General features: G+C 40.5%; 1 protein-coding gene across 1 annotated transcript in view; it reads left to right on the top strand.

Annotated features, from left to right (window-relative positions):
- Positions 1 to 25223, top strand: part of HPSE2 (heparanase 2 (inactive)) — a 267375-nt gene that overhangs the window by 154321 nt on the left and 87831 nt on the right. Inside the window, exons 4-5 of the mRNA XM_075215955.1 lie at positions 7129 to 7302; positions 16186 to 16357. Coding sequence (XP_075072056.1) covers positions 7129 to 7302; positions 16186 to 16357 — 346 coding nt within the window. The remainder of the gene's footprint in view (positions 1 to 7128; positions 7303 to 16185; positions 16358 to 25223) is intronic.

Below are 25223 nucleotides of genomic sequence, written 5' to 3'. Positions count from 1 at the left end.
GGGTCCTGTGCTGTGTCCTGTTCAGTCCAGTGGTGCTGTGTCCTGTGCTCTGTCCTGCTGAGTTCAGTAGTGCTGCTGGGTCCTGTGCTGTGTCCTGTTCAGTCCAGTGGTGCTGTGTCCTGTGCTCTGTGCTTCTAAGGGCATAGTTATTTCCCCATTATTCCCAAGTGTTTAAAAAATTTAAAAAAAGTAATAAAAAAAAAATACAAAAAAATAATTTAAAAAAAAATTAATTACAACAAAATTTGCAAAACCAATCCTGCAGTATAAGCCCATTGGTACTGCAATATTACCAAGTTCACTGATTCAGCAGTATAAGTCCAGTGGTACTGCTATTACAAAGTTCACTGATTCAGCAGTATAAGTCCAGTGGTACTGCTATTACAAAGTTCACTGATTCAGCAGTATAAGTCCAGTGCTACTCTCCTGTGCCGCATATAATTTTTAAAGGCTTTGCCGAGTGTGTGTGGCTTAGGGGTACGCTCTCTTGTGCTACATATAATGGAAAACCAAAATTTGGAGGATAAAGTAGGGAAAGATCAAGACCCACTTCCTCCTAATGCTGAAGCTGCTGCCACTAGTCATGACATAGACGATGAAATGCCATCAACGTCGTCTGGCAAGCCCGATGCCCAATCTCCTAGTACAGGGCATGTAAAATCCAAAAAGCCCACGTTCTCAAAAAATAGCAAAAAGAGAAACTTAAAATCAGCTGAGGAGAAACGTAAAGTTGGCAATATGCCATTTACGACACGTAGTGGCAAGGAACGGCTTAGGCCCTGGCCCGTGTTCATGACTAGTGGTCCAGCTTCACCCAAGGATCTAAGCCCTCCTCCTCCCCCCCCTACAAAAAATTTAAGAGAGTTATGCTGTCAGCAACAACAACAAAACAGCAAAGAACTCTGCCTTCTAAACAGATGACATCACAAATCCCCAAGGCGAGTCCAAGGGTGTTGTTGGTTGTGAACCCTGACCTTCCCATCACTGTACGGAAAGAGGTGACTCCATCCAGCATTTGCAGCACGCCCTCTGCATATGCTGGAAGGATCACCCACGGTCCTGTTACAGATTTGGCTAATGAAGGTGTGAATGTTGTACACCGGGAGGAGGATATTGATGTAGCTGGCGCTGAGGAGGATGTTGATGATTATGATGCAGACAGATACCAAATTGCCTTTCTCAATTTCTATTTATATTCTAGATTATATAACGGCTGAATAGTTTTCTGTTTTACTCCTAGTGGAGAGGGGATCTAATGCAGACAGATACCAAACTGCCTTTGTCCATTTCTTTGTATATTTGAATTTCTAGTTCTACAGTCTATGCAGGCTGCTTTATTTATATTCAACTACAAGTGTAGGGCGGGGGAGGGGGGGGGCCTAGATAGCCACCAAAGTAACGTGGTCCATTTAATTACACTTTCTAGCTCCACAGTCTGTGCAGCCTGCTTTTTTTATCTTCAAAGTATTTATATTTACAAGCCTTGCAATCTAAATTAACTAGAGGTAGTGGCGTGGTAGAACTCGAAAAGGCAGTTTGGAAGCCCCTGTACAAACTGGCTTTATTTTTTAACTGAGTTGTCCCCCCTCCAGTGTGTACTCGGAAAGAGTTTTTAGTGCAGCGGGGAACCTGGTCAGTGAGTGGCGAAGGAGGTTGCTTCCTCACAACGTTTAAAAAATGATGTTTATAAAAATGAATAATCAATTCCTCAATGAAGTACAGCACTGCCCTCCAGACAGTACAGAGGGACCTGTGGTTGTGGAGTCCAGCGGGGATGAATTGATAGTGTGTGAGGAGGAGGAAGTACACACTGTAGGGGGAGAGGAATCAGAGGTTGAGGATGAGGACGACATCTTTCCTCAGTAGAGCCTGTTTAGTTTGTACAGGGAGAGATGAATTGTTTTTTTGGTGTGGGGGCCCAAACAAACCAATCATTTCAGCCAAAGTTGTTTGGTAGGCCCTGTCGCTGAAATGATTGGTTTGTTAAAGTGTGCATGTCCTATTTCAACAACATAAGGGTGGGTGGGAGGGCCCAAGGACAATTCCTTCTTGGAACTTTTTTTTTTGCATTATATGACCAATCAACAGTCGTTTGCCATGTTCAAAAAGTAAAACCAAATTTAAACAAATTCAAGAAATTAAACCAAAAGTAAAATGCCCTGTCATAATTTAAAACAAGAGGGATTGACGTGCTCTAGAACTACTGTATTGTTGTTTATATTTTATAAACACTACACTTGAAAGCTTGAGTCTTTCAATGAAAAAGTAACTCTCCATTGCACGAATATTTGCAACAGGGACAATTTTAGGGTTAAGAAAGTCAACAAATAACACTTCGACGCTCTGTCTTTATAAACACTACACTTGGAAGTTGGAGGAGGTATTGTGGCCCTGGCACCAAATTTACTACCGGGGCCACTCCACTGTGCAGTCCATATTTAGGTGTATCAGATATTAAACAACAGTGACAGTTGATGCCCAATTTTTAAATTATATTGTTGGCGCTGTAAAAAATTGTGTTCCGGGCACACCACACTAAGCAGTCCATACCCTTTTTTGGTGGAATTCTGACCCGTGGAGGGTTTTTTAATTATATTGTGGCCTCGGTACCAAATTGTGTACAGGGGCCACCACACTACGCAGTCAAGAAAGATAGATGCGTATCATGGATAAAGTACATTAAGTGTTGTGGGGCAAATCGAAAAATATTCAAAATGCACTGTCATTATCAAAAACAAGAGGTTTTGACACGCTGAAACTCCAACATGTATATGATGGAGAGGATGGAGGAGCAGCCGTATGTGCAGTGTAATGCAGACCTGTTGAAGGTTTTCTATATATTATATTGTGGTGCCCAGTGCCCACTACTCTACGCAGTCCAGATACTATTTTTGGGTGTAATTCAGACCTGTTGAAGGTTTTCTATATATTTTTTATTGTGGTGCCCAGTGCCCACTACTCTACGCAGTCCAGATACTATTTTTGGGTGTAATTCAGACCTGTTGAAGGTTTTCTATATATTTTTTATTGTGGTGCCCAGTGCCCACTACTCTACGCAGTCCAGATACTATTTTTGGGTGTAATTCAGACCTGTTGAAGGTTTTCTATATATTTTTTATTGTGGTGCCCAGTGCCCACTACTCTACGCAGTCCAGATACTATTTTTGGGTGTAATTCAGACCTGTTGAAGGTTTTCTATATATTTTTTATTGTGGTGCCCAGTGCCCACTACTCTACGCAGTTCAGATACTATTTTTGGGTGTAATTCAGACCTGTTGAAGGTTTTCTATATATTTTTTATTGTGGTGCCCACTACTCTACGCAGTCCAGATACTTTTTTTGGGTGTAATTCAGACCAGTTGATGGGTTTTTAATTATATTGTGGGGAACACTCCTCTACGCAGTCCAGAAAGATACCTCGTTGCAACGTTTTGTACTAAAAAAAAAAAAAATATTGTGAGGTGTTAGCCTTTAAATTAGTAGAAATGATTGTTATTGAATGTTATTGAGGATAATAATAGCGTAGGAGTGAAAATAAGCCCAAAAACTAGATTTTTACACTTTTTTTAGTTTTTTTTCAAAAAAAATCCGAATCCGAAACCTTAAATCCGAACCAAAACCTTTCGGCAGGTGTTTTGCGAAACAAATCCGAACCCAAAACATCACGAAAATCCGGATCCAAAACACAAAACACGAGACCTCAAAAGTCGCCGGTGCACATCCCTACTTTTTTTGCATATATACATCATTGAGGCAAGAGGTTCAGGAATAGCCCAAGTACCATATGTTTGAAAGCACATGTTAAAATATATTTCAGGGAAAATATTAATGTTGTAGTGTAATGTTGAAGTAGTTTAAAAAATAGAAATAAAATGAAAACACCTATAACAGCATAGAACTTTTATTTGTGTCACAATATTGTAGTGTGAGCCCAATAATGATATTTTGGGCATGTTGATAAATGACTGTTATAGGCCATAGTGTGCATTTATCTTCCTACTGCACAAACAGGGCCATAATAACAACATTATGGGCCCCCAGGCAAAGCAGCGCACTTGGGACCCTACCTACACAACCACTCACAGGAATAAAAATGTAAATGATAAATAAAACTAAGTTTATATTTATTGCTACCTGTAACAAAAATCAGTGTTTAAAACATTAAAAAACATGCTGTACAGCTGTTCCTTGATACATGGGTGAATAGATTTTTTTCCTATTTGGCCCTGCCTATGGGGCCCCCGGGCAATTGCACAGCGTGCCCAGGGGGGAAAGACGGCCCTGTGCACAAACACACCCAGGGTTATATTTATATAGTGCCAATCATATTACACAGCGCTGTACAGAGAATATGTAGTCATACACATCAGTCCCCATTGGGACTTAGATTCTAAATTCCCTATAGCACAGACACACACGCTCTAGAGTCCAATTTCTCAGAAGCTAATTAACCTACCAGTATATCTTTGCACTATGGGAGGAAATCGGAGAAAACCCACACTAACATTGGGAAAACATAAAGTCTTCACACAGGGCCCTTTTCAGAATCGAACTCATGACCCCAGCGCTGTGAAAAAGCAATGCTAACCACTATGCCACCATGCCGCCTACTTTGTTTCGTATTAGCCAATTTTATAAATACACAGAAATCTTATGCCCCACGTGTAGCAAAATAACCTAATACAGTGTTTCTTCCCCCCCTGCCAAACCCTGTCACAATACTGAGTTTTATTTAGTTTGTTTATCCCATTGCGTTGTTCTTTCATCTGACTGTTACAGTGTAGGTAAACTTTCATACTAATGTAAAAATGTTTATTAATATTATCTAGACATATAATTTGGAAAAATCCATTACAATGTGTGTGTAACATGGCATAGAACAACATACAGTTTGACTCTTTGAATTGTATAGATTGTATACTGCACATGGGAGCTATATTTTTAGTGTGATGTGATCCAGTCAATGTCTGGCCCTTTTCCTGGCTGCCAAACATGAAGAACTTTAATCTATAGCCCAGTGACTCTCCAGATCTAAAGTGGTTATATGCGTAGTAAGTGTAAATTTTTACAGTATTATCTAGACATTATTTATGTCCACTCATAATCTTTTGGAGATGGTGTAAGTGGTGATAAAGAGAGAGCTGGACTACATCATCTATGATTTTGATGTTCACATAGTCCTTTAATGTATCAGGTGTCAGCGGTCTGGAGGAGATAGAATCCAGATGACAGTCTAGTTCTGTTAAGAAAAGATAACGGAGATGAGACACCATTAAATAATCTCATTTTTCACAAAAAAATATAAAAATGTCCATGCAGTTGCTAGCAACTATTTACTGATAACTGGGGGGAAAATATTTGGTAGATTATAAAAATAGTGTATGTATAGAGAAGTATTGCTGCCTGACACAGCAAGCTGAGGCTGCCTTGCTACTGCTGGCAGGGCCGTAACTAGAGCTGTGCGACAGGGGCGACTGCACGGGGCGCAACACTGAAGGGGGGCACAATTTAGGAATATTTTAGATGAATTTAGTTAAAATTGAGGGCTATGGGGTGGCGGCATTTGTCTTTCTTGCCCCGGACGCTAGAATTCTAAGTTATGGCTCTGATGCTGGTGCCTTGTACTTTATTTATGGCGGACCAAGGAGCTCTGTTAGTGCTGCAATATTGCTTAACTAAGTCATTATTTGAAAATATGGGTGTCTACATTAGCATTTAGATAAATTAATTTATCAGCTATTGCACATTGATAACAAATAATCTTAAGATTTTCAAAGCATTACTTGATTTAGTAGCATTCAGATAACTTTCTTTTAGCCTATATGTATGTAATTGGCTATTTGAGGTGTGCTTCTGCCCATTTGAATGTAATATACATTCAGTCACTGCAGCGTAGCTACACAGTAAACAAGTATCAGAGCAAACAACAAATTAATCAACGTGTTACACGAAGCATTTGTTACAGCTGTATATTGTAGTTTATTCTATGTATATTTATTTATCTTGGTAAATGTCTGCATTGAGTTAGACATTTTTCTGAGAGGGTATGAAATCCTGAGTGAATCTGAGCACCAATGTACAGGTAGGAGCATACTGTCTGTGCTTCTCAGAACCTTTCTATGATATAAACAAATAGTAGGAAATGTACAAATGTAGATAGATGACTTGTGATTGGCAGATCACAGCATGGGCGTGACTGAGCTGACCAATAGGAAGATAATAATTAAAGCTTTAAAAAAATGCATAACATTTACACTGTAATAAGACAAATTTGCTGCAACCCACAGTAGACAGATCTGATTTAGACTTTGATGATTCTAATGCAAACTGGACCTATGAATGTAATACCCAACTGTTTTCTGTGGGTTAAAAAAAAAATACAGTATATTTTTATCATTTGCATGTCCATTTCCCATCAGCTTTATTAGTCAATTTTCTACTCATGTTAAAGCTTTGTCCCACTGAAACCCTTTGGGGCTAATTTAGAGTTAGGTGTAAATATTTTGCTGCAGGGGGGACAGTTTAAAATGTGCAGACAGATTTAGATTTGGGAGGAGATACATCCTAGTTCAAGTCTAAATTGCAGTGCAATAATGAAGCTCCTAAATATTTATGTACATTAAGTGATACATGCAAAAGCAGCCAGTATTTTCTCTGCCCCTTGCCTCACTACATGGTTTGTCTTTGTACCAATAGAATTGTGTGGTTCAAATTTTCATCCTTTATTTGGATTTGCTCCTAAGTCTAAATGAAGTCCTTGGCAGTTACTCAGTTGTTTGATTATTATCCTTACACTTACACACTATAGTGTAGTATCCCACATAATTCTAAAAGAATTCTGAGCCTGAACTGCGGCATTAAACCTATTAGCAAGTTGAGGCAAATATGTATTTACTGAAGAGGGAAGTTGGCCCCTTATTTCATATACAGAGGACACTCAACACATCACATTGCTGGAATGCCATTACTGTGCAAGGTCCAATAAATACATAAGTGCTACAGCCTAAGACATTAACAGGAGCAAACCCAGGGCTAATGCATTTAATCTCTTTATCATGTCTGCTAAATTGCTGTTGGGTTTTCTATTGAAACGCTAGTATGCATTACAAGCTTTTTGTTTCCTCCCAGCCAGGTCTCTTGACAAACTCTATAACTTTGTTGACTGCTCTGGACTTCATCTGATTTTTGGACTGAATGCTCTTCGGCGAAACTCAGATAATTCTTGGAACAGCTCCAGCGTGCTCAGCTTACTAAAATACAGCGCCAGCAAGAAGTACAACATTTCATGGGAATTGGGAAATGGTGAGTAAGAGAAATCCTCATCAGTCGTGTAAACCAAAGAAACATTGTGAGATTTCTTGCTTAACTCTGCAAGAGATACCATCTACAGAATGCAGCTACAGGGAAACTGATCATACTGTTGGCTACTAATTAAGTATATACAATGAATACAGGGACTTCTAAATAACAGTAATATTTAAACAGGAGTAGTAATGAGTATATTAGTTAGTATTAGTTGGTAGCATACAATTGGTTTGCACACAGAGGATCATCTTAAATGGCTTTAGAGTACTGACCCTTCATGATCAGAGGTAGTGTGCACTTTAATGTCTGTAACAATGTCTGTGCTGCAATGGCCTCGCCCGGAATAACATTTAATAGGGGCGTTTTACATTGCATGAAAAGCCCTGTGACGTTCCATGTGATGTAACAGAGATTTCAGATTGCAAATGTGGAAGTACATAGCAATTTGTCCTTTAAAACATGGTTCTCACTTTAATGGTTCTGGGGCCAGGAGCTTATCTGTCAGTGAGAGTAGAAGTCTTGGCTTACTGGCTGTCACTGCTCCAATCAACCAATATTATGTGCTGCCAATTACTTACAGCAGAATGGAATAAGGCAAAGTCTCTCCTTCCTCCTGTTGGTGGCGTCCTGGCCGTCTCCATGATGATAGGGGCGTCACTTTTGGCTCTCTCGTCCCGGTTGCCTAGGCAACAACCGGGACACTTGAGGTTCCCTGCTGCCACGCCCGGCTGTTTGACAGCTGGCCAGGAACGTCGGCACGCAACCTCAAGCGCGCAGGACTGTTTAGGATCAGCCATCCTTGGCTGATTAGGTCCTATGTTGCAGCCCTGACTAACTATGCAGCTGGGCACTGCATCTTCATTGGCCACCAGCGCTGCTAATTATTTAGGCAACTCCTGGGGATACTTGCAGGGCTTTTCCCTGATTGGCTCTTAGTACTATTTAAGGCAGTGAGGACTGAGCCAGTTTGCTACCTGCTCCCGTGCTGTGTTGGTGTTTAATCTTTGATTGCATTTCCTGTGTATGACCACTGCCTGTACCCGGACACTGAACCTTTGCTGTGACCCGGATCTTCTGCCTGTACCTGAACTCTGAGCCTTTGCCTGTGGTCCTGACCCCGCTTGTACCAGACCTCTGCGCCTGCGCTCTGTCAGGCCAGCCAGGCTTTACCATCGTTGCCCTGATGGCAGACCCCTGGCCTGTCCCTACTCCGTGTATTACCTCCTGTTCCTGTGTGCCGCTGTGTGGCCATAAACTTGTACTACACAGAGTTTAAGACCTGAGGGCATCCGAGTACCTGTGAGCGTAACCAGTCTCTACAAGAAAGGAGGCTGCTATAGGTGAAGACCTCTTCTGCTAGTTCTACAAGTTTATGCCGCACTGGTGGCCATAATATTATAACCGGGGAGGATTGGAGGTAATTCTGTCATGGACGACCGCGAGAAGAACCTTTCTCCAGCCCAGGTCTTAGCGAATCAGATCCAGGCATTGTCACAAGTTGTACAGAGTTTATCTCATAGCACAAGAAGAGTCCTCCAGAAACCCGCAGGTTCAACAGGCCTCCTCTGGCGTCATTACAGAACCAAAATTGAACTTGCCCAATCGATTTTCTGGATGCAGATCCTCCTTCTGCAACTTCAAGGAGAGTTGCAAGTTATATTTTCGTCTGATACCACGCTCCTCTGGCTCTGAACAGCAGAGAGTCGGTATCATTATTTCCTTACTCCAGGGCGACCCCCAGTCCTGGGCCTTCACTCTTCCACCAGCGAGTCCTTTCTTACAATTCGTGGATGCTTTTTTCCAGGCCCTAGGCCTGCTATATGACGACCCAGACAAAGTGGCCTCAGCTGAGTCTCATCTTCTGGCATTGAGGCAAGGACATCGCACTGCTGAAGAATGTTGTGCAGAATTCAGATGGTGGTCAACCGATAGGGAACGATCCGGCACTTCGGAGTCAGTTCCACTTAGGCCTTACGGAACAAATCATAGACTCCTTAGTACAATATCCTACACCAACCTCACTTGAAAGGTTGATGCAACTTCTTATCAAAATTGATCGCAGAATCAAAGAGAGGAAAACTGAGAGAGAGTCCTCCGAAGTCTTGTTCTGCCTTTCCAGACACTCCCGAGTCCTTGCAGTTGGGCGCTTACCGCCTGCCTCCTGAAGAACGTTCCAGATGCCACTCCCTGGGTCTCTGCATGTATTGTGGTCAATTGGGCCACCTAGTCTGTTCCTGCCCTATCAAGTCGGGAAACGCCTAAACCTAAGCGTTGGTGAAGATGTGCACTTAGGTTTCCAAGTAATCTCTTCAGAAAATTCCTTATTAGTCTCTGCACGCCTAATCTTCATTCTACAGTTATGTCAGCCTTCCTCGATAGTGGTGCAGCAGGTAACTTTTGGCTCAGACACTTGGTATTCCTGATGTCAAATTGTGTTTGAGCATTACCACCTGTGGCTTGGATGGTAACCCCTTGGTTGGGGATAGAATACTTGCTAAGACTCCATTGGTTCGCTTATCTGCAGGAGCCCTCCATACAGAGGAGCTCTCATTCTTTATGATCACCTGTCCCTCTGCTTCATTGATTCTGGGGTATCCTTGGCATCAGAGTCATAATCCCCTCATTGATTGGAAGAAGGGGTAGATCATCCATTGGAGTCCAGAGTGCTCTTATACATGCTTGACCCTACCTCTTAGAGTTCTACAGCCTAATCCGGAATTGTTACCTGCACCCTACCAGGACTTTGGTGATGTGTTCTGTAAAAAGAAGGCTGACTCTCTCCCGCCTCATCGGGACTATGACTGTGCTATTGATCTTGTACCTGGTTCTAAATTGCGTGAAGGGTGTCTGTATTCTTTATCTTTCCCAGAGACCCAAGCTATGGACCAGTACGTGGAGGAGAACCTAAAGAAAGAATTTATCCGCCCTTCCATATTTCCAGTAGGAGCTGAATGTTTCTTCGTGGCCAAAAAAGATGGCAGCCTGAGACCCTGCATAGATTATCGTGGCCTGAATAAAATCATGGTCAAAAACACATATCCCTTGCCATTAATTTCCATTTTATTTGACCAGCTCAAATCGGCCACCATATTCTCAAACATCGACCTCCGAGGTGCCTGTAACCTAATACGTATAAGAGAGGGAGACGAGTGGAAGACAGCCTTCGATACTCACTCCGGACATTATGAGTATCTGGTGATGCCGTTCGGGTTGTGCAACGCCCCGGCAGTCTTCCAAGACCTCATCAACGAATCTTACGTGAATTCCTGGGAAAAACAGTAGGGGTGTATCTGGATGACATTTTAATTTACTCTCAATCCCTGTCTCAGCACCGCCAACAAGTTTGTGAGGTTCTGGAAAAATTACGCCAGGGTGGCCTTCCTAGGATACATCATCTGGTTTCTCCATGGACCCCAGTAAAGTTCAGAAAATTCAGGACTGGGTCCTTCCTACTAACTTGAAAGCAATTCAAAGAATCCTTGGCTTCGCCAATTGCTATTGAAGGTTTATACGCTCATTTTCTTCCCTGGTGGCTCCTATCACTGCCCTCACCTGATAGGGTGCTAACACGGCTAATTGGTCTCCGGAGGCATTGGCAAATTTTTCAGCCCTTAAAACCGCCTTCACGTCTGCACCTGTTCTTAGGCACCCAGACCCAGAACTCCCGTTTATAGTGGAAGTGGATGCCTCGGATGCTGGAGGAGGTGCCATTCTTTCTCAAAAAGATCCTCAAAGTAAAAAAATTGCATCCCTGTGCCTAACTGTCCAGGAAATTCTCGCCCGCTGAGATCAACTATGACGTCGGAAATTGTGAATTGTTGGCCATCAAGTGGGCCCTTGAAGAGTGGCGGCATTGGTTAGAAGGAGCAATCCATGTCACTGCAATCTTCACTGACCACAAAAACCACCAGTACATCCAGACTGCAAAACCCCTAATTCCCCGGCAGGCCCGCTGGGCTTTGTTTTTTACCCGGATTAACTTCATCATCACCTTTCGTCCAGGTTCAAAGAACACCAAAGCTGGTTCTTTGTCTCGGAGTTTCATTGCATGCCATCCTCAGTCTCCTGACCCACAACCTATTATTCCCTCGTCCTCCATTCATATCGCTCTAACTCAAGATCTTGGAGCCACACTCCGCCAGTTCCAAAAGATTGCTCCAGCTCAGACTCCTACAAATAAATTGTTTGTTCCGGTGCATCTGAGGAAGTCAGTTCTCATTGAATGCCATGACAATCGCTCGGCAGGTCATCCAGGAATTCATAGGACTATCGAAATACTATCCCACTGGATTTGGTGGCCCACCTTGTCTTCGGATGTGGAGAAATACGTCCGTGCCTGCCCAGAATGTGCTAGAAGCAAATCCTCTAGGAACCGTCCTCTTGGTCTATTGATACCCTTGCCTACCCTGAGCAAGCCTTGGACACATCTTTCAATGGACTTTATTGTCAATATCCCATGGTCCTCTGGTCATAACACCATTTGGATCGTCGTTGACCATTTCAGCAAAATGGCACACTTTGTACCATTATCCAAGCTACTGGATGCCAGAAGCTTGCCTGCATTATTCATTGCACATATTTTCCGTCTCCACGGTCTTCCGGAAGACATTGTCTCGGACCGAGGGACCCAGTTTATGGCGCAATTCTGGAGGTCCTTTTGCAACTCTCTCAGGCTCAAAATCAGCTTGTCTTCTGCTTACCACCCACAATCGAATGGTCAGACAGAAAGAACCAATCAATCCTTTCAACAATTCTTGTGCATATATGTATCCAAGTTCCATGACAACTGGTCCTCTCTCTTACCTTGGGCAGAGTTTGCATATAATAACTCTTGCCATTCTGCAACTCTTACATCTCCTTTCTTCTGTAACCTCTCGTTCCACCCGAAAGCGAATTCTATTTCCTCTATCATTTCTGCTAATGGTTCCGGGACTCCTGCCTTTACATCTTGACTAAGGTCCATCTGGAAAAAGGTACACTCTGCACTACGTCATGCTTCTTGCAAGTCCAAATCCCTTGCTGATTGTCATCGTGGTCCTTGTCTACTGAAAGTGGGAGATCAGGTCTGGTTGTCTACACGAAACATCAAATTGAGACAACCCTGATGGAAACTGGGACCCCGGTTTTTTGGACCCTTTAAGATTGAGAAAGATATTAACCCTGTGGCATTCAGGCTTCAACTACCACCATCCTTAAATATTCCTAGCACCTTCCATTGCTTTCTCCTGAAAAAAGCTGTTTCTCCTAGCAAGCTCAATCAGCCTTCTTCAAATAGGCCTCAGCCTCTGCTTGTGAATGGAGATCATGAGCTCATTGTGGAAAGAATTCTTGAATCAAGAAAAGTTCAAGGGCAGGTCCAGTTCCTAGTACATTGGAAGGGCTATGGCCTGGAATAGCGATGTTGGGTGCTGCAGAGGCGTCTCCACACTGAGAAGCTCATTAAGAAATTTTTTAGGAAATTTCCCACGAAGCCTGGATGTCAGGGTTCCTTGACCCCTCCTCAAGGGGGGCATACCGCCTTGACTCTTCCTCCTGTTGGTCGCATCCCGGCCATCTCCATGACGACCGGGGCGTCCCGGTTGTTGCCTAGGCAACGAGGACGAGGGACCGGGACGCTTGAGGTTACCTGCCGCCGGGCCAGCTGTCAAACAGCCTCGGCTGATTATGTCCTATGTTGCAGCCCTGACTAATTGTGCAGCTGGGCACTGCATCCTCATTGGCCACCAGCGCTGCTAATTATTTAGGCAACTCCTGGGGATATTTGCAGGGTTTTTCCCTGATTGGCTCTTAGTACTATTTAAGGCAGTGAGGACTGAGCCTCACTGCTGGTTATAGCTTTCTGTTCCAGTTTGCTACCTGCTCCTGTGCTGTGTTGGTGTTTAACCTTTGATTGCTTTTCCTGTGTATGACCACTGCCTGTACCCAGACACTGAACGTTTGCCTGTGACACGGATCTTCTGCCTGTACCCGGACTCTGAACCTTTGCCTGTGACCCTGACCTACTGCCTGTACCCGGACTCTGAACCTTTGCCTGTGGTCCTGATCCTGTTTGTACCAGACCTCTCCGCCGGTGCTTCATCAGGCCAGACAGGCTTTACCATCGTTACCCTGACCACAGACTCCTAACCTGTCCCTACTCTGTGTATTATCTCCTGTTCCTGTGTGTCGTTGTGTGACCATTAACTTGTACTACACTGAGTTTATGACCACTGCCTGTACCCGGACACTGAACCTTTGCTGTGACCCGGATCTTCTGCCTGTACCCGAACTCTGAGCCTTTGCCTGTGGTCCTGGTCCCGCTTGTACCAGACCTCTGCGCCTGCGCTCTGTCGGGCCAGCCAGGCTTTACCATCGTTGCCCTGATGGCAGACCCCTGGCCTGTCCTTACTCCGTGTATTACCTCCTGTTCCTGTGTGACCATAAACTTGTACTACACTGAGTTTAAGACCTGGTGGCATTCGAGTACCTGTGAGCGTAACCAGTGTCTACGAGAAAGGCAGCTGCTATAGGTGAAGACCTCTTCTGCTAGTTCTACAAGTTTATGCCACACTGGTGGCCATAACACTGTATATATACAGTACATAGATACATGTCAACCCCTGCATTATTGTGTATCAAATACAGGAAACTGGATGACAATACAGTGATTTTTTGTTACCAGGTAACTGGTGCTGATGATAAAAGGGTGTAAGCACATAGCTGTTTTGCATTGTTGAAATCAGTCTGCTGCTCTGTTGCATTTGCTGAAATGCAGCAAGAATAATAATAGAAACCTTTAGTTTGTGAATCCAAAGTCCCCTCTCCTAAAATAAGTGTATATTTATCTGTGCATGTAGTGACTCACTAGACTAACCTGAGACTTTGTGACTCACTGTACATCAAAGAACTTTGCTCTGGGGCAGAACACTGCATTACCGGGCCCCAAGCTAAATATGGGTAAGGACCTGGTGACGCCGCTCAAGTTTCAGGCGGCCTCCGCCACCTCCCGCATGTTCAGAAGAGGCCTCTGCTTTGCACTTTTGAGAGAGCGGAGTGTAAGCCTTGGGAGGGAACAGGGGTCTCGGAGAGAATGGGAGATCACGTTTTGTCCTCACCTTCAGGCTTAGTGGCGGGCACACCCATTGCAGTGACAGTAGTCCCACTGCTGATTTTGCTATTTAAGTTGTATATTCACATTTACACCACTAAGTGAGAGGACAATATACTAAATAAGCCTCCGACAACTCTCTGCACTGCCTCTCACTACTTGACTCTTTAAAGGAAAAATATATTTTACTAATTTGCTTAGCTAGATGTTCAGTAAAACATATGGGTTTGCATTATTCTACATGTTTGCATTTTATATGTGAATGTTATGAGAAAAAAAAAATATTCATCAGGGTCATATAGTCGCCAATAAATGCAGGTAGTTTGTAAATATGCGACTCAGGAAAAGTTTGCTTTCCTCTTGCACCCACTATTTCACCCATTTTTACTTCTGTACACCTTCCCTGAAATGCATTATAATGTAAACACATGAAATGGTGCTACCTGTGATGTCCATAGTTCCTGTTCTGGGAGACCCTCTGGAGAACAGAGGAATATGGTACTAGACAGACAATGTGTGCTGTTATCCTTTAATTGTCCCATCATGTTACAGATTGCTCTACAGTGCTAAGATTTTCCAGTAGTAAGCAAAGAAATATTAAACAAAACTTGTCTCACTGTTTTTCTCATGAGACTTAATGATAGGAACAAATGATTTCTAGATTGATGTAACACATACACATGCAGCTGATTTTTAAATATCATAAAACAAACACCAGCATTTTGGGCAGATTGAGCTAATGATATCCAAGTGAAGTTCTTTCCAAAGCTGAATAATTTGTGAGCTCGTTGAAACATCACCTTAGCATTTGTCAGGTTGTTTTACTTCACACCCACAGGGCAGGAGAGGTTACAACGTGAGAACACTTTTCATTCTCCTAGTCTGCTTTTAAGTGGAAGAAGGATGGAGGCATCAGACCAAGAATAATAACCATTACGTTTAGTGGTCGACTAGAGACACCTGTTCCTGCGAATCTGTTCTCCTTTCTGAAGACCTCATTTATTATCACTTCTACAGTTTATTTGCAAAGAGCAGGATTACAATAAAGCATGAGATCCACCTTGCACACATTACAGCTCCTGTCATATGGCTGCCTACTATCAAAGACACCACCCAACATAAGATAGACGGATTCACAGAGGGCAACAAACACAACAACTGAAATGCAAAGCATACATATATACATATACAATATAAATATATATAATATCATACATAGGTGTAGGTGAAAAAAGCAAGATATTTCATTAGAAAACAGGACCAAGAATAAAACACACCCGGCATCTCCTAGAGATAGGGGAGGGAAACACAAGCCAGTACAAATATACTGTATTATTTTATATTACATTTTCTCGTTAGGTTTTATATGCAGTGACCTAGCCTCCTGGGAATGTCTGTTTTTCTTTAGGATTTAATAGAAATGGCACCATTTCTGTGCTTTACACAATTACTCAAAGCTTTTTAATATGAGTATTGCACACTCTGAACGATAACCATTGCCAGTACTGTAATCATTATAAGATGAACTATGATAGAAAACAGTAAAAATTAAGAATATCAGTATTTCTTAAATTAACTACCCTACATCCTACGGACTCTCAAAACTTGCAAAATTAGACAGTAGCCTTAGGTTCCCTCAAATATACCGACCTTTCTTTATTTTAGCCATAAGCAGCCGATGGTAATGCTAGACCTGAATACATCCTTGTTGTGGATTAATATTTGCATTTTAAGATTTACCCACATATTATTGATGTTTTCTCTAAAATAACAATGTCATATCCTTCCCACAGAACCCAACAATTACAGGGCGTTAAATAGTCGGGCTGTTAATGGCAGTCAGCTAGGGAAGGATTACGTTCAGCTGAAGAATGTACTGCAGTCTATCCGGACTTACTCCAAAGCAAATCTGTATGGACCCAATATTGGTCGACCAAAGAAGAATGTTATAATGCTGCTTGATGGGTAAGTTACTAACCTTTGTGGCTGTGTATATAAACACATAAACTGAGAAATATTGCAAACATTGGGTTACATAGTAATTCAATTTAATTAAGAATAATGTTTATATGGTATGAGCACATATTAAGCACACAAGATTTATCTTTCAGCAAGGAGAAATATTATTAGCGAGAAAGCTCAGATCTGGGAAATGTTGGGTGTATCACAGCATTCAGCGTTGTCTGTTTTCTACACAGTCCCTACAGCTGTTTTCTGAATGCACACCTTCTTAATTACATAGTACATAGGATAATAATATAAAAGTAATCACACAGCCTCATTCATTTCTAAATGAGCTTCTGCAGATAACAATTCTGTTGTTCATCTCTTACATCTCTTAATTGGAAATCCTCAATTTACAAAAAAATGATCAGATAAAAAGGTCAGGTATTCATCCGAGTTGTTGGTAAATTTAGTCTTCAGTTTTGTTTTTTTAAGGATTTAATCAGCCAGCAGATTCAAATTGGTAATTCAGAAGTGCTGACAGATGGAAAAGGATACTCTTTACTTTATACACCGATTCTCACGTCTGACATGAAGAATTTGATTGGCTAAATGCCCACGTCATGAGAATGGAAGATATGTTACTTTTTGGAGCATCCAGCTGCTTCCTGTTGATATACTTATATATCAGATGCAGCAGTGCAGTAGCCCCAGAATAATGAGCTTTATCACAACAGATCAGCCCCTATGAGCCAGAGTCCTGGTTGTAACAGTGTCGCTTCAGCAGGACTATCTTGATAAAGATAGAGATATTTTCCGTTAAAAACATTCTCTGTGAAATTTAAACAACTTGTACTTGTATCTTCACACCAAAGTGAAAGCTCTTTAGAAGATGAATGAAAAGAATCACCTGTGTTCTCAGGCAGCTCAATTCTCAGCACAGCATGTTCATGTCAATATTTAATGTGTTTGGCCTTCTTCAGACACTTAGCTAATGGAGAGTTTTTACTTGTGTGATTTTCTTCTTTTGTACTGTAAAAATAAGATTTTACTCATCAGTTACATTTGATTCATGTCTGATTTGATAAACAGATCAGTAGAATGTTCAGTTTAGTTCTAGCTATTCTTCAATACATACATCACAACTTTTACATTTCTATAATCGGGAAAGCATGTGCCCAATAAAGGGGATGTAGTTATGTTACACATAGACCTGATCACATCACAATCTGATTGGCTGTCCCCATCCTCCTCTCTCCCTACATCCATAAAAAAGGTCTTCAGTGCCACGTGCAGCAGTTGCTGCTAGGAGCACCTATCTGTGGAACTTATCTCCCAACTGCCCTAGAATAGAGTCCTGATCCAAGGGATAGCGGGACATTCCCCTTAAATCAGGACTGTCCCGCCTAAATCGAGACAGTTAGCAGGTATGTCGCACAGGTTCCAATATCTGAAAGACTTGAGTGGGTATATATATATATATATATATATATATATATATATATATATATATATATATAGAAGGGAGTGTAGGAGCAAGGATAGTTGGGATGTATGTCCTTCTCACACTATACTGTTCATTAAGAACAAACCACCTGCATTTAACAGTAGTACACACAGTTGGTCCTTAACAAGCAGGACAATGTGAAGCAGGACAAAGATCTCAACTATCATTGCAGTCAGGAGAGTCAAGTCCAGATTGAGAGGGACAGTCACACAAAATTGGGACTGCCCCACCAGAGTCAGAACAGTTGGAAGACTGTCGTGCTCTCTCCTACCTGTTTTTGCTGCTCTCACTACCTGCGGCTACTTGTCTCTTAAGCTCAGTTTCTGCTTGTCTGGATCCTGGAATGTTGAGGTCCTGTTTGGAAAAAAGGGGGATACATAAAATATGGAAAGTCTAGCAGTGAGTGAATCATTTAGGCTTCCCTCTCTCCAACCAGCCCTGATGTTAAATCAACAGCACCTACATTTAATAATTAGGCCTCCGTACCCAAAACCAGCCCAACATTAAATTAATAGCATTCACATTTGATAAATAGACCTATGCCCTCCCAACATGCCCTGTCATTAAACTAATGGTACTCACATTTAATAAATATACCTATATTCCCCCAATCAGCTCCAATATTAAATATTAGTATTCCTATTTAATAATTAAACCTATTAACTCCAAAATTACCCCAATATTAAATAATTGGTATTTATCATCATTGATTAGCCCTCCCTAATCTCAGCACCACATTAAATTAATAATCCCCTAACTATCATGGCATTAATTAAATAATGACATCAAACCACCTTAAACTAATAGTCATTACTATGACTCCGCTATTAAGTTAAATAGTTCCCCCCATAAAGTCAATTGCCCCTCACCAATAAATTAATATTTCCCACCTACTATTAAATGATTATTACACACCCTCACCATTAGATGAATACACAACATCCACCACAATTACAGTAAGGGCCCTCCCCACACACTCATGTTCTACCACCTGGCTCTGTGTTTCAGAGGCAGACTCTTCTTCTCTTCCCCTCTAATAAGACCGTATGATGTCATACCTCACGGAAGAGGGGGACGGGACGTACGCTATAGAAGGTGGGGGCGGAACGGATCTGTAGAGCCGCTGCAGTAAAGTTGCAGGTCCCAAGAGAGGGTCCAGCCTGTCAATGAATCAACAACTGCTTAAGATATTGATGTTTTATGCCTAAATTGGAGGGAACCTATGACCACATAAAGGAATCACTGGGTTCAACTAGTTAATGATGTCTAAACCTTTCACAAATGATCCTATATTTTGAGAGTTTCTTACAATATGGAGCCCATGGCTGAAAGCTAATTCAGAATAACTGGATATTAATGGTGCAGGGTAAGTGTAAATGAGGATGACAACAGACATCTTGCATCTTGTTCATTCTTATATCTGAAAAAACATAACAACCCTATGGAAGGGTACTGCAGGGAACCTTTCAGATGTTAAATTTTCTGAGAAGAGTGGATAATAGGTTATCTTTTGTACATGAGAAAATATAAGAGAATTGCAAATATCTCATAGTATGTGAATTTACACATAAGACAAACTCACTAACACACACATTTGTTCAAGTTTCAATTATACATAATCAATTTTACTTGTCATTTAAATAGGACAGATGATATTGGACATAAATTCAGTGGGGCCAATCAAAATGTTCTTAGGTCTTTGTTAGATTCCTGTTTATTATGTATGCTTTATCCTATATAAAACCTACATACATTTCCAGATTGTAACATATCAAAAAAGTGTGTTGACACAATTGAGAAGGAAAAGACACAATGGAGGGAATTCAATTAGCCGAAATGTTCCTCGCGGCTGCACATTGTTACTGTTACTACGGTAAAGTCTCCACTCGTTTTTCCTCACACCTCTATGGAGCACAAAGAAAAAATCAGTGGAGATTTCTGTAAAAATTGAATTCCCCAAAATGAGGCTTACACATCCTCAACAAATCAGACACGGACCACTTACTCTTTGGTAGAAATCGAAGTTGTTCTTAACTAACCGTGTATAGAATACCATCAGTAAATGTATAATGCAAAGGAAACAAACAAATAAACAGTTGCATAAACAAATTGGTCCGTGGCACTGTTAGAGGAATGACGGAGCTCAGGAAAAATGGCTGCATGGATCAGTCCCCAAGTCTCTGGTGAGGCGAGCAGAGGGAAGGGTGATTTTCTTATCTAGGAATGTAGCTTTAAAACATGTTTTGTTAAAACTCAAATAATCACTTCTGATCAAGCTCTTTTATATATATGGGATAAAGTTTATTTAAGAAATACATTTCAGTCTATAGAAGCATTTTGTGTGTTTTCTGTGCTACATGGTATATATCTGAAACCTCATGTGTTTCAAATCCACGTGTACTTTCTTCATTTTCAAATGATATAATTTATGTACTTCACTTAAGTTTTTTGAGCCAGATACACTTATTCGTTTTTAAACATGGTAGCCCGCAGCTAAGCTCTGTTGAACTTTATCTGTCATCTAGTCTAAACTAGAATAGTTCTCATATCTAGTTTATTGCGCTACAGACATCCCAAAGCCAACCGTTATTGCTTAACTAATGAAATCACAAATCACTGTTTTGGCAGATGTATCCAGCAATTTTAAAATGTTACTAATATTTGCTTTAGAACACATGCTTCAGTTCTTACAGCCTAAACAGTGTAATTTTCAAGATGTATTAGGCATCAATATGTTTTTCTGACTTTGGATAGCAATGCAACTAAAATGTTTGTCAGCTCGTCAATTTACAGCAGACGAAACCAATGTGTCACTTCATCTTTAGATTTATTTTGAAAATGTCCTGCTGTCATTGTGTTACAAAGTGTGGTCATTATGCTCCTTGGCCCTGATTCATCAAGGTATGCATACTTAGCGCAACATGCTTTTGTTTTAAAACACATGTAATTCGAGTATCCGTATGCACTAATTCAACAAAGAGCGAATCTGAAGATATATGCAATGAAGAATACGGATTTAAGTCTGCTCTGCTCTACTACACAGGACACTGCAGGGTACGTCTATTATATATGAGGAGTATAAGTTCTCAAAAGAGGTGAATGGATAGGATGTTTTGTTAGGCTAACAACTGTGGGTTTGAGATCACTAAGAGAGGACACATTAGCTCCACAAAGACAAAAGATAGAGTGGAGCACTAACAAGGCAGTTAGCAATACACCGTGAAAGAATGAAACAGAACACGGGTAAAGTGAATACTTTTATTTCTTTTTAATGGCCAAACACTGATGTTACATTTTAAACACTTGGGGACGAAATAGGCTATCATATATATTGTCTTCAATCGTTTGACCCACCTTAGAGAGAAAGTGGGAAAGCCAGACCGGAGAGGGTCTGAAAGCCAGATCAGAGAGGGTCAAGAAGAGAGTGGGAAGAGATTCCTACCTACCATCTCCAATGTGGCTTTCATCCCCTTCATTCAACTGCATCTATCCTCACTAAAGTAGCAAACAACTTACTTTCAGTTAAGTCCAAAGGTCACTTCTCCCTTCTCGTACTCCTCAACCTCTCTGCTGCTTTTGACACAATTGATCATTCTCTTCTCCTCACCACCCTTCACTCCCTAGTTGTTCGCAAAAACCGCTATCTCCTGGTTTTCCTTCTACCTCTCTGGCCGCTTTTTAAACGTTTCTTCTTCCAACTCTTCCTCCCCCCTCTTACTCCTTCTATTGGAGTCCTGCAAGGCTCTGTCCTTGGCCCTCTGCTCTTCATTCTCTACACCACCTCTCTATTATTACTTCATCTATTTATTACTTGCTTCTGCATCCAGTGATATGGAATCTCTGGTGCCGTAGAAATAATAATAATAATAATAATAATAATAATAATAATAATAATAACAATGTAATTTACTAACAAATGTATCCACCTAGGTAATTGAAAGAGAAGAATATAGACTGTGTTCAAAGTGTTAGTATCTTGTAATCTAACCCATATTTGATATTAGAACATTTAACATTAGGAGATCAATGAGATTTGAAGTGGAGTGTTGTAGTATTAACACTGGATCCACTATCCATATATTGAAAGGACTGGAAGTTCATTTTAATCCCACCTATCAGTCTGAACAATTTGATGTTTTAATGTAGCAAAACATTAAGGTCAATAATCTTTATAAGAAAATCTACAATTTGATGATCCACAAAGCAAACAGCACCTCAGTAAATAATATGAACTGAACGATATAATGCAAATATCACTGCATTAAGCAACTTTATCATCACATTTTATTTATTCACTCAAACACAAATCACTATTATTTCACTGATTTTAATGAACTAATTAAGTTTTAAGTAAAAATTGAATAATACAAAAATAATTATGCTGGAGGATAAACTCAATACCACTCATAAAAAAAAAGTACTTGTTCATTCTTCATAATGTCTCCACACAGATAGTGGTACGTGTGTGCACGGCCGTTTGCATGTCGGATACAGGTGTAAAGTGATTTTGCATCACATGTTCCTAAAATTAATATTTCTCTTCATTCTATATTTTCTACAATTTGTAAAATGGCTGCTGTACCTTTCAGATGGCTCTTTTGTTTATGCACCAATTCCTGTAGACAAAAATCTATATACCCCAAAAGATTTGAGGTTAAGGAGTTCATTATAGAGCAATAGGACACCCTGGGGGGTTGTTAACATCTTTATGTATTTTCTGTAGATGGTAAAATACCATCTTCTTGGGTTTTCAATGTAGAGATGATCGAGTTCTTTTTTTCATTAAAATCCCCAGGTGTAAACCTTCCTCCAAGAGATCGTGAAGTTCACTTTGATACCATATAGTTGGATCCTTTTTAAGTTATATAAGTTGAACCTTTTGGACTCTTCCATGTATTTTAATTTATCCATGATTACAATAACCCATCCCTTGGAAGCAGGTTTTATTATGATATTTTCCTTCAAATCCCTCAAGGCTTTGTATTCTTTTTCAGATATATTCTGTCTTGCGTTTGTCTTTCTGGGATATTTTCTATATCTTGCTCTACCAGATTTTGGAAAGTTTCTACCATATGACCTTTGGAGAAGCTGGGATAAAATTTGTTTTATTTGCGTAAGCTTGTACGTACAAACTCATCCGTTATCCTACAGAAGAGCTACTGTAACACAAATTGCTGAAAAAATTAATGCTGGCTATGATAGAAAGGTAGAGAGAAAAAGAGTTTGCTTTTGTATTGCACATATGTTCCTATTTAACTTATATTACTGGTAGATTGCTCGTCTCCATTCTGTTGACACTCTAATCATATATTACATTATCAGTTATCAGCTCCAATGGGAGAAAGTACAAACACAATCATCAGTTTATACAAGTGAGCGCTGAATCAGTAATAAAATATATAGATTATGATGTACATAATTTAAATTTAATTATAATTTTTATATTTATAGGACTTTAGTGAAACAAGAGGACAGCTTTGTTATGGCTTAGATAATTATGCAGTTGCAGCTTGATTTCTAGTTAGGATATTACCTTTAAGAATAATGGTTATTTATTTTTGATCATCCTGGTCAGACCACAGCTCACTTGAAAAAGTATACTCCCCTTTGATTGTAATGGAAATATTGTATCTCTGAAAATTTCTCAAACATTACCATTTTGTTTAATATTTGGGTCATAACCAGTGGTCAAAGTGGAAATTTAGGAGTGGCGATATGGAAAATGTAAGTGAATGGAATTTGATTTTACAATGAAGGCAGTAGTAGAAGTGACAGTATGACATACCACTGTATACACCTCCACTTCTACCACTGTATATATATGTATAATGTAAGTGACTAGAATGTGATAGTGTTACAATGAAGGCAGTAGGAGAAGTGGCGGTATGACATACCACTATATACACCTCCACTTCTACCATTGTATATATATGTATAATGTAAGTGACTGGAATGTGATAGTGTTACAATGAAGGCAGTAGGAGAAGTGACAGTATGACATACCACTGTATACACCTCACTTCTACCACTGTATATATATGTATAATGTAAGTGACTAGAATGTGATAGTGTTACAATGAAGGCAGTAGTAGAAGTGGCAGTATGACATACCACTGTATACATCTCCACTTCTACCACTGTATATATATATGTATAATGTAAGTGACTGGAATGTGATAGTGTTACAATGAAGGCAGTAGTAGAAGTGGCAGTATGACATACCACTGTATACACCCCACTTCTACCACTCTATATATATGTATAATGTAAGTGACTAGAATGTGATAGTGTTACAATGAGGGCAGTAGTAGAAGTGGCAGTATGACATACCACTGTATACACCTCACTTCTACCACTGTATATATATGTATAATGTAAGTGACTGGAATGTGATAGTGTTACAATGAAGGCAGTAGGAGAAGTGGCAGTATGACATACCACTGTATACATCTCCACTTCTACCACTGTGTATATATGTATAATGTAAGTGACTGGAATGTGATAGTGTTACAATGAAGGCAGTAGGAGAAGTGGCAGTATGACATACCATTGTATACACCCCACTCTTCTACCACTCTATATATATATATATGTATAATGTAAGTGACTAGAATGTGATAGTGTTACAATGAAGGCAGTAGGAGAAGTGGCAGTATGACATACCACTGTATACACCCCACTTCTACCACTGTATATATATGTATAATGTAAGTGACTAGAATGTGATAGTGTTACAATGAAGGCAGTAGGAGAAGTGACAGTATGACATACCACTGTATACACCTCCACTTCTACCACTGTATATATGTATAATGTAAGTGAATGGAATGTGATAGTGTTACAATGAAGGCAGTAGTAGAAGTGGCAGTATGACATACCACTGTATACACCCCACCTATACCACTGTATATGTAAGTGAATGGAATGTGATAGTGTTACAATGAAGACAGTAGGAGAAGTGGCAGTATGACATACCACTGTATACACCCCACTTCTACCACTGTATATATATGTATAATGTAAGTGAATGGAATGTGATAGTGTTACAATGACGGCAGTAGGAGAAGAGGCAGTATGACATACCAGCGTATACACCTCCACTTTGACCACTGGTCATAACACAGTAGTCAGTGACTAATTTTCAATGACAATATACCATTATGCAAATTGTGAGATTTTGTTGATGACATATTAGTGTCCACCCACTGGATATTCAGCCACAATAAACCGGAATATCACATGTGACCAGTGTAACTGTTGGGTTTATCTAATTAGTGATACACTTCTATGCTTCATGTACAGTTTCTGCTTTTCCAATATATTAAAATCTACACCTCAGTTTGTCTCACTGGCATGTCACAGTATAGTGTAGGTGGTAAT

The sequence above is a fragment of the Mixophyes fleayi genome, chromosome 6 (assembly GCF_038048845.1).
Source record: "Mixophyes fleayi isolate aMixFle1 chromosome 6, aMixFle1.hap1, whole genome shotgun sequence".
NCBI classification, from domain to species: Eukaryota; Metazoa; Chordata; class Amphibia; order Anura; family Limnodynastidae; genus Mixophyes; species Mixophyes fleayi.
Note: the sequence above shows the minus strand (reverse complement) of the source record. Positions and strands in the feature narration are given on the sequence as shown.